This window comes from Coturnix japonica, chromosome 20 (genome assembly GCF_001577835.2).
Source record: "Coturnix japonica isolate 7356 chromosome 20, Coturnix japonica 2.1, whole genome shotgun sequence".
In the NCBI taxonomy this organism is placed as follows: domain Eukaryota; kingdom Metazoa; phylum Chordata; class Aves; order Galliformes; family Phasianidae; genus Coturnix; species Coturnix japonica.
Window position 1 is genome coordinate 8058086 of NC_029535.1, and position 13088 is coordinate 8071173.

General features: G+C 50.9%; 1 protein-coding gene across 15 annotated transcripts in view; it reads right to left on the reverse strand.

Moving 5' to 3' along the window:
• The window catches only part of KCNQ2 (potassium voltage-gated channel subfamily Q member 2), a 59633-nt gene extending 52711 nt beyond the window's left edge, over window positions 1–6922 (reverse strand). For 10 of the 15 annotated variants that reach the window (XM_032448531.1, XM_015881657.2, XM_015881655.2 and 7 more), the window contains exon 1: window positions 6496–6916. In XM_032448531.1, the coding sequence (XP_032304422.1) occupies window positions 6496–6791 (296 nt within the window). In that variant the 5' untranslated portion in view covers window positions 6792–6916. Of the gene's footprint in view, window positions 1–6495 lie in introns of all 15 variants that reach the window. The other 5 variants (XR_001559119.2, XM_015881658.2, XM_015881660.2 and 2 more) reach the window with 3 other exon arrangements.
• Window positions 6923–13088: the final 6166 nt, after the last annotated feature.

Consider the following 13088-nt stretch of genomic DNA (forward strand, 5'->3'; position numbering starts at 1 on the left):
ACCTTTGAGTCAGGATCTCTGCTAGGTTTCATTCCTGGGCACCACAAGAGCTTTACAGGGAGTGACAGTGTGTCTGCAAGAGCCATGCGAGGAAAACCCATCCTGCTGCACTCATCCATTGCAACGTGTGACAGCAGCTCGGCAATTGCCTCAGACAGATTTTGTTCTCTGGGTTGGCGGAGCTGCAAAGCAGAAGGCGGGACTTGAGGCAGATTAGGGTCTGTTTGCAAATGCAGCATCTGGGAATCCCTGGGAAAATCCATCCCGAAGGCATAACCTTTGCCTCCTGTAATCTGGTCTAAGTGCCTGCTGCAATGGATAGACACAGACACCATCCTCAGCCCCCACACAGTGAGGGCAGCTGCTCCCCAACACTGCTCATCCTCTTGTTTCCTTGCCCTGTGCCTACTGCCTGGTGTCAGATAGAAGGTTGGCCAGCCTGCCAGGCACTCTGCTCCCAGAGTCCAGACACAACCAGAGCTGCTTTGAACAATCATCAGTGTTAATAAGACTTGATTATCCTCTGATTCCCTCTGGGACTTGGGTTGCAGGTCCGTGAGGTGATTGGGGTTTGCTGTAAAGGTTCCTTTCTCAAAACTGCTGCTGGTTAAGTGTGGAGCTCAGACTGTGATCGTTCTGCTCTGGTGTGGATCAGACCCATCTCCCACCTTCACCTGCTGGGACAACCACAGAGTAGTTCTGGCCCTGAACACCACATTTCCTAATGGCTGTGGTGGAAGATATTTAGCACTGCCTCAGCTCACTCAAGCTTTCAGGTTGCAAACAGATGCCAGGCTCTGCCTTCTCACCTCATTGCTGGTACACATCTCATCCAGCTTCAGTCCAAGGTACACAAGGGAACTCAGGTTTCCTTTGTCATAAAGAGAAACGAGCATCTCCAGAAGGCAGATGCGCTCTGAGGATTCTATGGGATTTCTGAGAGGATCACAGGACACAGTGCTCCACCCAGCAGGCATCTGAGCATCACCAAGCTCAATGTCTGAGCATGGTCCACACTAATTCAAAGCTTCTGCTGCACCCAGCAGTCCTGGTGCCCCCATCATAGTTTAAAGCATGACACTACAGCAGCAAGAGAGGTGAGAAGATATCGCAGAGCTCCCATTCCCCGTGCACTGGAAAAAGCTGCTCTTTGCCCATCACCCAATCACAGAATCATTCAGGTTCCTAACATCCATCCTGAATGACCCCTGACGCAACTTCAGGCCAATCCACCCAAAAGAAGTCACCAAATGGATGTTAACCAACACCAGAGCTTTTCACATATTTAAAAAGCACATTAAAGGTTGGAGTGATACTGCAGACAGATGAGAGAGAGGCAGAGGAATGCTCTGGTTTCCCTTATTTATTGGCAGTCAGGAAGCCCAGAGGCTGCAATAAAGCAGCTCTCATCATCCCAGCCGGTGACTTCTGCTCAAGATACTCCCCAGCAGACAGCTCTGCACATAATTAATTCAGTGCTTTAGAACAGATGCACATGACCTCCCCAAACACCTTCAGTCTGCGTGTCACAGGCTGATGCATTCACAGCTTGCCCAGAACAGGGCTGGGAGAAGCACGTGGGAAGCCGAGGTCACCAGCAGCTCCAGCTTGTTCTTTCTGTCTGTGTGGATGGGCACATCCACCAAAAGGGCCAATTTTAATACCTGCTCCTGCAGCATCAGCAGGGCCATCCTCTGCTCTAGATGATGTCAGAGGAGCCCAAGTGCTCTTGGCTTGCAGCCCGGCTAGGAACAGTATGAACACATGGCAGCGATGGACCAGGTGTCCTCTTGCGCTACCTGGTCCTGCTGGCACACGCTTGCTGCTCAAACCACCTCACAACACATGCATTCATCAAACTCAGCCCAGACAACCCCGATCAGCTGTTTTTTAAATGTAATTAATTCCTTTCTGATCATTTAGTGGCTAAAAGCCATTGCATTATCCCATAGCAATGCAAACCACCATAGGAAGAAGGGGCTTATCCAACTCAGTGCTGAAGATCTTGTCTCTGTAGGGGGTGTCTCACACGAACAGGCTCACATTTCCACATAAGCATTGCTGCAGTTTAATCCTCTATAGGAATCACCCTCCACCCTCCTCTGCTCCCCTGCTTCTTCTCCACAGGAGATTACATGGCAGGAACTGCCACTGCAGTTTTAAAGTGGAATCAGTCCCTCAAGAGCCCACAGAGAAACCAGCTGTACGTTTGGGCTACCTTAAACAGGATTATGCGGGGCTGAGCGTTTGCTGCTTAAATCCCAAATGCCACATAGAAAACTTCTGTGCTTTTTTATCCTGCTAAGCCCTGCAAAAGCCTGACAACAACAACCCTCCATCCCGCTCTACCAACAAACCGCAGAGTCTCGTCCCACCACATCCCGCATATCTGCCACCAAGCAAAAATGTATACATTAAAAAAACCAAGGTTTTCACAAACTGCGTTTCTTTGTTGACGTGACACCCATCTTCCATTTAGTAAAGGACTTGAGACTTACTTTGGGGGTCATCCCTTCTTAAGAAAGACGGAGGCTCAGCTGGTTGAGGCGCATTGCGTTGCAGAAAGGAGGTCACCCAGGGGACCAGCTTGTTTTTCCTTTCCTGAATGTCAGTGTGGGGTGAATACGACTGGAACGTGACACATTAAGTCAGATTGCTCCCACCCGGCTCTGACTAAGCAGGAGCTGGTGAGGCATCACCGCATGGAAGTCCCCAGGGAGGACAAACTGCACAGTGAGGGCATCTGTCTCTGGAGCCCAGCAGCTCCATTACGCTCAGCACATGGGATTTGTGTTGGATCTTTGTCCTGTACTCCCAATAGGATGTGGGGAGGTCCCAGCCCATCACTGGTGGGTTTGATGGGTGTGGTTGCTGTTAAAGGCTCACCTGAGCAAGGGGAGGAACACATCCTAATTAATCAATGCCATAAGGTGCAAAATTAACTGGGAAGAAAACCAAAACAAAACACATGAGCTTTCTGACAACAGAAAAATACCTAGGGGTTCCCAGAGGCATTACATCAAAAGCAAAAGATGATCTGAGAAAGACCCTGTATGCAATAACCACATTTTCCTGGTCCCTAAGGGCCGGGAGGAGTCACAAAAGAGGCCACTTCTGCACCAAGAAACCCCACATGTCTAGGGAAGAAATTGCATCAACTCTTCATCCTCCTGATGCTCCGTAGCTGCTGCTGCTGCCACCACGGCTGTGCCATGAGATGTGCTGGGGACAGTGGTAGCTTTGGAAGCTTAAAAGAGAACAATAAACAGAAGACGAAAGCTGTATTTGCTGTAGGCACCACACAGCTTTTAAGTGGTTGAATATAGGTCCCAAAAAAGAGCAGCTCACCCAGAGGTCAAAAAGGGCACCTGCAGACACAGAGGGCTGTGGGATGTTCAGTCCATGCACCTCACCCAGGTTAGCACAGAGCACAGCATCCCTTCTGGAAGAAGATGCATCACAGCACTTCAGGCTGAGCACCACCAAGCATGGGACAGGCGATAATAAGCAAGGTAAGAGGATTAGGAAGGAAAAGATAACCTAAATCATTTGGGGGAGAAAGAAAAAGAAAGGAAAACTGAACAGTTTTGCAAGCAAAATGCCTCTCAGCGTGGAGAGCTGCCACGAGACCTAAGTGCTGCCACGTCCTTCAAAAGGCAGGGCCTGCTGCTTAGACAGGGCTCAACTTTTCAAGTTTTAGCTCAACCTTGAACAGATCGAGGCCATGTGCTGCAGTGCTACGGCTCTGCCAAAAGAGACCAGGGGAAAAAAGAGAGAGGGAGCTGAGAGGAAGAAGAGGAATACCAGGAAAATATGGGAGATCAGATACAGATAGCCCCGAGTCCATCTCCAGCCACACTCTAAGATGGGATCCATGAGTGTCAGCTGTCCACAGAACAGTTCAGAACATACATATCCTTATAATGCACACATACATGCTTGCCATGAGCGGGTCACCCACTTGTGTCAGTGTGGGAAGAGCTGTTTATGCATAGAAATGAATCACAACACAGCAATATGAAATAGGGAGCACTGTTCTCACGGAGGGCACAGAGCTTTTACAGAGGCAACATCTGAAGTGAGGCTGGAGGGGTGGAAGCTGCACTGAATTCCCTTTTTGTTATGCATGAAATGGTGCAAAAAGGGAAAGAACAACAGAAAGAGAAGGAAAATAGATCAATGGATTGGAGCTCAGATGCAGCATGGGAAATACTGCGACTTGCATGGGGATCTCCAGGCAGCTCCCACACAAACTTCATGACCTTGAGGCAGTCCCTTCGCCTTCACATCTGTGCAGCAGCAGCCAGCAGTCCCTGTGCTGTCCTCATTGGATTACAGACTTTTAGCTATAAAAACCCAGGAAAGCCCCCACCTGCCCCATTCCGATATGCACAAAGCCGGCACTGGTGGGGCCAGGCTGACAGGCAGCAAAGGGAGTTAACTGGGTGCTGGGCTTTACCCCAGTGACTTTGTGAGATGTTCATTGTACCCTCCAGCTCCCTAAATAACACATTACTGACCTGTCAAAGCCAACCTTATTGTATGCATGGTTCAGAAGACTGGCATTCACAGAACATCCCAACACACTGTAAAAAATTAATCACATTACTAAGGCTTCACAGACCTCAGTGCAGCTCCCACCTCAGCCCTGAGCACTGCCTCCATTTCCCAGCAGTGTAAGTCAGAGGTGGTTTTGCAGTGTTTCCTATTCAGGCACAGCCCCAGCCAGGTGATGCACAGCAAGAAGAGCCATGGGCCCCCAAAGCAAGATGCAGCTGCTGGGCTCTGGAGGGATGAATTGGAAATGGAGGCTTCGGGAGAAGGTGTACCACAGGAGGAGGCAGCTCAGGATGCCTTGCTTGAGCCCTGTGATGATCACTGCTTGCCCAAGCCAATGCCACTGCACAGAGCAATGTGGATTAGAAGTTAGGAGATCAGCTGAAGAAGCAAAAGAAGCTTACAAAGCCCTCCCAGGCAGGGCTACCCCTTGCTGGCCATTTGGCTTTCAGCCCCTCTCACTGCTGCCATTTGCCAGCCCAAGCTGGGTTTTCAATGCATGCTGTACACAACAACCTCACATCCTCACTGTAAAGCCCCACCATGAGATTTTGCAGCACCAAGCATATGGAATTCCTGGGCATGGAGAATGCTCAGGACCTCACTCCCATCACAAACACCACTGAGCTCCAAGGATGCCCCCGAGGACACTGAGAGCCCCCAGCCCTCTGCAGTGCAAGGTGAAGCTTCCCCTTCCTCCCAAACAGCAGCTCCTCCCAAACAGCATCTCACCACCTGGACACAACACACCTCCCTGGGAGGCCTCAAGGCACAAAATGGCCGAGGACCATAAAGCACATCCCAACATCTGATCTGAGAATGGTGTTAGCAGCAAAAGGAATGGGGGAAAAATAACAAAAGGCCCCAGAAATCATCTCAATGGAGTTGATAAAGGCCCTGGTCGTGATGAAGAACATGCAAACAAAAAAAATCCATTGGCTCTAAGGGAGCAAGCACCCAAACAAGGCTGTGCTGGAACCCAGGACTGCAGAACAGCCCAGTGGGACTGTGGAAAGTCCCAGAGGGAAGGGAGTTGCAGTAACACAGCGACTTATCCTGACCCTCCCTTTGCAATCCTCTGAACAACGAGCAGCCGGCTGCCCTTCTCCTGCAGCACAACCTGCAGACAGAGGGATTTTTTTTTTCCCCCATCCAACGTGGCCATTCCTGCCTAAAATCGAGGCTGCCGAGGGGAAAATGCGCACCCCAGGACCGCTCCTTTGTTCCTACTCCATCCCTGCCACGGCTCAGCATGTCTTCGCAGATACTCCCACCCCGCTGCATCCCATGGGGGCATAGGAGAATCTCCCGGACCCACATTGCGGAGCCGCAACCTCCCGGCCCTACATCCTCCGCAGCGCCCCGCAAAAGATGGGGCCGGAGGAGACGTGGAGGGGGTGGGAGGAGGAAGGGAAAGAAGCCAGTGCCTGAGCAGCGCTTTGTGTTCTTCAGCTCACAGCATTGCTATGGTGATTTCAAGCAAGACGGAGGAGCGCTCCCTCCCCATCGCTCCCCTGCACGCACCCACCGCAGCCCCTTCCCCCGCAAGAGAGGAGGTAAAGGGGGGTGCACAGGACCGGTGCATTGCACCTCCCTGCCGAAGCCACCCCCAGCTCTGCAGGGGCAGCTTCTGGCTCCCCCACCATCACACACACACACACCCCTTCCCAGGTGCACAGTGCCCGGACACTATGGGGCTGCGGCAGCTCCGGGAGGGGCTCGCATCACTCTTATTAGGTTCCCCATCGAGCGTTTCCACCACCCCCCATCCCCCACTCCCTTCCTTCCCTGCAGCCGTTCTGCAGCTGGAGCATCCCCCACCCACCCCGCACTCCGCGATTGGCGATGGGTGACAAGGAGAAATTTGGGGCTGGGGGTAAAGGAAGGGGGCTACGCTGTCTTCCCCCCTCCCCCCCCCCCCATCTTTTTATTACTCACACGTATGCGTGGTAAATGAAAGCCCAGCCCCGCGGTCTCTCCAACACATTGTAGAGAAAATTCTGCAGCTTGCGGTAAAAAGCATTCCTTTTGGGGGGCTTCCCGCTACCCGATACCCCAGAACGGGGTTTGCTGAGGATGCTGCCCCTCTTGGTGCTCTCGGAACCGGCGATGAGCAAAGCCCCGTCCCGGCTGGAATCCGGAGCTCCCGGGTCCAGCCCCACGAATCCCACCTTCAGCTTCTTTTCGGCTGCGGGCCCCGGGTAAACGCCTCCGTTGCGGGATTTCTGCACCATGGTGGTGGATGCCGGGGGGCGACGGGGCAGCGGGAGGAGGAGGGGGGGGGGGTTCCACCCGCTCTCCCCTCCGCCGCTCCGTGCCCGGCGCTGGAGACGCCGCAGGAACGGAACGGAACGGAACGGAACCGGCCGCAATGGGCTCTGCCGGGCCGCGCCCCGCCCGCTCCGCCCGCCCCATTAACCCTCAGCTGTGCGGGGGGCGGGCTGCGTCCCGTAGGGAGCATCCTTCAGAATAGGGGGGATGAGGGGTGCCCGCCCTCAGAAAAAGGGGAAAAAAAAAAGGAGAAGAAATAAAAAGAGAAGGAGGAAAAAATCACAATGAAAACACTAAAAGCTACAGACACACAGCAATAGAAACAAGTGCAAAAACAAGTTGTGTTGTCCCCCCACAAAGCAGGCTTCAGCATCCTCTCCAAAATTCAGGATCTGACATTCTCTCCACAAAAGCAAGTTTCAGCATCTATAAAACCAAGCTCTAACACCTTCTCCTGGCCTCAGGACACCGCCCGTGTCCCCCCACTTTGGTTTCACCCTATAAAGTCACTGCAGGTTTTCTCCCACCTGGAAGGCTCCATAGTGTGAGCTGTTCTGCTGGGGGTGCCCTATGGTGGGGTGCCCATCCCTACAGCTCTGCCATAGTCTGGGTGGCAGCAGACACAGGCAGTGCTGTGGGGTCACAGGGGGGAACCAGCTCCATACCCACTCAGCTTCTGTAACCTCACAACAAATCCACTTATGCAAAGCTATTCCCTTTGTCCACGCTTCCCTGAGGTCAAACCCAACTTCTTCAGGCTCACAAACCCCTGTACACCTTACTTTCTGCACTGAATCTTCACCACGATGTAGCTACGAAGCTCCCACTGTAGGAAGCCCCTCTCTAATTACACTGACCCAAACCACCTCTTTGAACACCCTGTAATTATGGCCCAGTGTTACCATTATCCCCCCATATAGCACGGCAGGCTTCAGCCCCAAAGAATATTTCCTCCTGATGGACTATCACAGGACTCGGGAGAACACGCAGAAGCCTGACACAATACAGATGTCTATTTTATGGCTTCCACATTTAAAAGAGAAAATCAGCATCGCTTTCTGGATTGCATTTCCCAAGCTCTGTTTTATTTTGTCCTCCTTTTATGCTTCAGGAGAATCCCAGCAGCAATGAATGCACCAGAGACTGACATCACTGCTGCTTGCTCTGCACATCCTATCACGTATGTGCTCCGGTCCCAAGTCCCAATGAACAGTGAGTTTCCTGTGACCCGTATTGTCTCCAACACATGGATGAAAAAGGAGATGTCTCTGCAAGGCAGGCAGAGAGCTAAAGCTGGGTTAAAGAATGGAAAAACAGATCTGCAAGTATGTCAGTGAATAAATTACTCAATTCAGCGAGGGGCCATTCTATTCATTATTTGTGAACACTTGTAAGATCATTAGTGTTCTTTAATAGGGTGGCCAATTACAAATGTGCCTGGCACTAATGTACAAAGTGCATTATTATAGATCCAGCGACGCAGTCCAAAAGCAGGAAATATCCCCCTCCACCAAAAGGCCAACAACAAACAGAGGAAGCAATTTTCAATTAACAAATTGCAGATTACTAACAGTCTGTGAGCCCTAAAGAAGAATCTAAATTCGTCGCGCTCTTCTTTGCCTAATTAGTTGGTCATTTGTGGTGTCACACTGCAGCACAGCTTTGGATGCCACGCATCTCCAACATCATCATAAAACAGCAGAGGGCTCAGGGAGGGGATGGGGTTTCACCATTCCCAAGTCTTGGGTGTGAGTGAGATGCTGGGGAAGGTGTGGGGTGGTGCTGGTGGCTGTCAGGGGTTATGGCTTCATTTGGGATGGAAATAAAACCTCAAAGGAAGACAAGCAAGGACAGAGAGTGCAACAGGACATCCCAGAATGGCTTTGGTTGCAGGGGATCTCATTCCAACTGCTCTGCCATGAACCAGGCTGCCAATGTGATGTCAAAAATGAAAGCAGTTGTTGTGGAGCAGGAGGACAGAGAGACACTAACGAGCTGCTAACACTATGTGAATTAATGAAGTATGTAAAAGCAGCACTGGGAAGGTGCTTTTATCTGATCCAAGGACATTATGTCCCCACAAAAAGAATTACTGAGTCAGTTCTTTGCTTTCAACACCACTGATGGCTTTAAACACAAACACAGTGGCAGAGAGCTCAGACCCTGAAGGTAAGAGGAAATCTATCGAGCTATGTGATGATACAGAAAGTTCGTGTTCTGTCCTTTGGCAGTTGGAGTAATAAGAGAAAAAGAAGATTGGTGTGAAATACATGGAATGACTCCAGAGATACGCTTCTGTTTGAAACACTGAACTGGAGCCCTTTCTCCACACCCACCCAACAACCGGAGGTTTGCGTGCCCTGTGCTGCCCATGGGCTGGGTTTTGGCACCCTCAGTTTGCTCCCTGAGCTATTTTCAAATCCTAAAGCAGATGGCTCTATCTCTTCTTGTACAGGGCTTGGCTAACTAATGCTGCACCATCCAAGCAAAGCTAATCCAAGAGCAGAGTGGCGACTGATCTTTCAGCACCCTGCATCCACCCATCTCCCTCTTCTGCAGAACCCCTTCCCCCTTCCAGCCCCATCCTCTCCTCCAAGCAGCAACCTGAAATCCCATTTATGGCTTGGCCTGAGCCAGCACATGGTCTTTAAAACTTCCTGCTGCCATGGGAGGGGATGGGGACACCAGCCCTTGGATCACCAAGTGATGGAGACAAGCTCAGTGCTGAGGGACCACCCTGAGAGCAAAGGGGCTTCAATGTGGGCATGGGGGCAGGGAGCAAAAGCCTTTCTGGATGCTTGCATCCAACCACAGCACCACCACTGATATTCTTTAACAACCTAAAATGAAGAGACATCAGATGACTGCCCAGTTTCAATCAAATTTGACAGTCGTCGGCCTTGAAGCTAATTGAGTTTGTGTCAATAGTCATGAAAATGAGAAGCCTAGAAAGCAAGAGAATCCTGGAGCGTGATCTCATCTCTGTTGGATACCAGAGAAGGTACCCATGCAGATATCACTCCCAACCCCCCAGCCACTAAAATGCTCCAGTCCAAATTTGCAGGCAGCAAGTTGACAAAAAGCCAGGCTGCCTTCCACCTGGTGCTGACAGAGCTACTTGTTTTATATTACATATTTAGCAGATGCAAAATTTCTCTGCCATCATCCATCTTTCTGTCCTGTTCTTAGACAGCACCCACCTCATCAGGGCACCTACAGCAGAACCCAGGGAAAGTCGTGTTGAATGAGATGGGCCTGAGCTGCAGCAAGGACAGCTTGCATGGAGAGAAACCTCTATGTTGCAGTGTAGTCTGTGTGCATTCCTTGCTCAGATAGAATTCTTTTGTTTCCCCTTTTTAGGAGAGGTTAAAGTTGGTGAAGTTTCAGCATTAGTTTAAGCTGTGCAGGACTGACTGGTAAGAAAATCAGATCCCAGAGGAACAGCAAGCCGACCAGGTATGTGAAAGGAGAAGCAATGGTGAAAAACAAAGTTGGGTTGAATTGTATTGAATGAAATGGGGTTACCTTCAGGGCATGTGCAAAGCTGAAAGGAAGCAAGTTGGTCACTTAGGGATGCGATCACCTCATTTCCCCCAGCATCTCATGGCCCTACTTGCCCCCCAGCCCTCTCTCCTAGCAAATCTCCCCAGCCAGGCCTCCCTCCCCTCCACTCTATGCATCTCCTTCATCTGCCTCCAGTTCTGGCTCTTGCCCTACCATCTTTTGAGAACAAACAATTCCCTTCCTTCATTTATATTGTTACCTTGAAGGTATTTATAGCCTGTGACCACGTTGCCCCTGAGTCTTCCTTTTCCTAGACTCTGTAAATTTAGCTCTCTGTCATTCCTCACGTCTACATCTCTCACATAATCCTTCCCAACCTCCTTGGCTTTTTGCCTCCTTCTGCACCCATGAGAACCAAAGACACACAAATCAAATTGCTGCCACCTCCGTGCTCCAGCACTTATCCCTTGGGATGAGACAGTGCCAGGACCCCATCTCCCCTCCATGGAGCCACCATGCCCTGTGTGGGGCAGCCCCTTACAGACATGGCTTAGAAGGGTTCCCATGGGCAGCACCTTCCAGTTTCTCTAAACCAACACACCATTCTTTGCAACTTACAGCTTAATAACAAACAACAGAACTAACCAGCCCTACCAGATCCAATAAACTTGGGGTCCAGCTCAGGACTGACTGAAGCACCCACAAGGACTGTAACTGAACCTGGGACCACTCCCCCAGGGCCCCGTGAAGTGCTTTGTTCCCATTCCAGCACCTGCCTCCCACCAACTTCAAAGCTGAATTGAAACCTGCATGAATATTTAGGACCTGGAGGTTGTCATCAGAAAGAAAAAGCCCATACTGAAATAGCTAACAAGGCTGACACATCTGTCTCATCTCAGATGAGCGGTACAGGCGCATGCTGGATTCCTCTTGTAGATTGTTCTGCAGCGATGAAAGAAGGAAAACAACACATCCAGCAAAAATAAATAGGCTCCAAATGGTACTGAGGCAAGAGAGGAGGGGACTTTCTGGGCTCTGCCCCACCTTGGTGGGCTGCTGTGGGGATGGAAAGGGGCATGGGGGCTGGGAGAGGATATGGAACCAAAGAGGATACAAATCCTGAAGTCTCTCTGGTGATGGAGATGGCAACCCAGCCACAAACCCATTTAGGCATCAGAAAATTCAGCCACGCTTTTCCATAACAAACCCATAGGATATTGGACCCCTTTGGTCCTGCTGCTTGAGAGCTTTTCCTCTGTGGGGCTTTCCTCTGGATGTAGCTGATGCTGCATTTGCAGCACGGCTTTTCCTGACTCCCAGCCTTATTTACATGCAGTCCCTGCTGTGTTCTTGCAACTTCATCCTGTGCTCTCCGGTCCAAAGGATGTTCCTGTCCTCTGGGCACCAGGCTGTGAATACAGAATGTCTCACTCAGCATCTCCCTGTGTGTGCTGACAGCATGCAGAGCTGGGGAGACTCATCAACCTGCAGCCGTGCTGGTAGCTGGGGCTCATCCTCCTCTTTTTGCCCTTCTTACAGATGACCCTGGCATACCCTGTCCTGCAGGCTGGCTGCTTCCAGGTTCATCAAACCTAAGTGCTCTTCTGGCCAGCGCTACAAAGAGCATTCAGCAGATAGAAGGCATGAAAATAGTGCCAGACAAGGGGAGATTGGATATAATTTAGACTAAGAAAACAGGCCAGCCTAAATTTGCAGGCAGGCTGGTACATGGAAGGACAGTTTGTGAATGAAGCTGAAACAAATAATCTGAAGGTGCTGCAGCATCTCTGTGTGAAGCAATGAGTTTTGGCTGCATGGTTTCAGAGAGTTTGAGGGGGGATCACCGAAGGCAGGTGGGTGCATGGAAAGAGCTCAGCCCTGGGCTGTGCTGCAGCTTGAGCTTCTGCTTCAGGTCAGCAATATTTGCATATGCAGTGAGAGCACAGGCTGAGAGAAGGACAGGACACGTTGCAGAACTCTGTGCCACCCCATCTGCAAAAGCAGCCCGGGCTCACGCTAAAAGTGCAGCTCCAAATGCAGTGGGAGGAGGATGCAGATTGAGGTGGTTAAAGGAAATGAGGAGAAAGTTCTAGAGACATAGGCCCAGGAGCAGAGCAGCTGCAGAATTCCAGCTGCACCTACATCATTCCCACATCTACCAGGGATGGGTCAGCAATGGCAGGACCAGCGATGGCTGCTGGGGATGCTGGAAGCATAACTTGGCTTCTAAAGGAAAAGGAATGGGATGGAAGGTCAGCCTGTAGGCCAGCAGTGCCCTGGTACTGTGCTTAACCTGCAGGTAAACCATAGCTGCTGCTTGAACCCACTGCCAAGTATGGAAAGGCAGCTAGAATTCACCCAGCTCAGCATCTACAACATGGGTTCCACTTGCAGTCTTGCAGCTGCCTCATCAATATTTTAGAGCAGCCCAAATGCCTGCTGAGTCAGCCAATCAGCTCCAGAAGCTTAATGAAACTCACTTAAATAATTAACAGCACACAGCCAGCCCAGTGGGTTCTCAAACACCTGATGGGCTGCACTATGGGAGAGCCAGCCCTGGTGCTCTCTGACTTACCTGCAACCTCCAGTCACTGTTGTTTCCCCTTTGAGCTTTAAGTTTTGGGTAACACAATTGTGTTTGCAAACTCCAGTCCCCAGAGAAACAGCAATAAGCACTTTGCAGCTCCCTGCTCTTGCTGCGGATTTGCTGTCAGGCAGGGCTTTGCAGCAGAAGGGCCATCATTGGTTTGCATCTC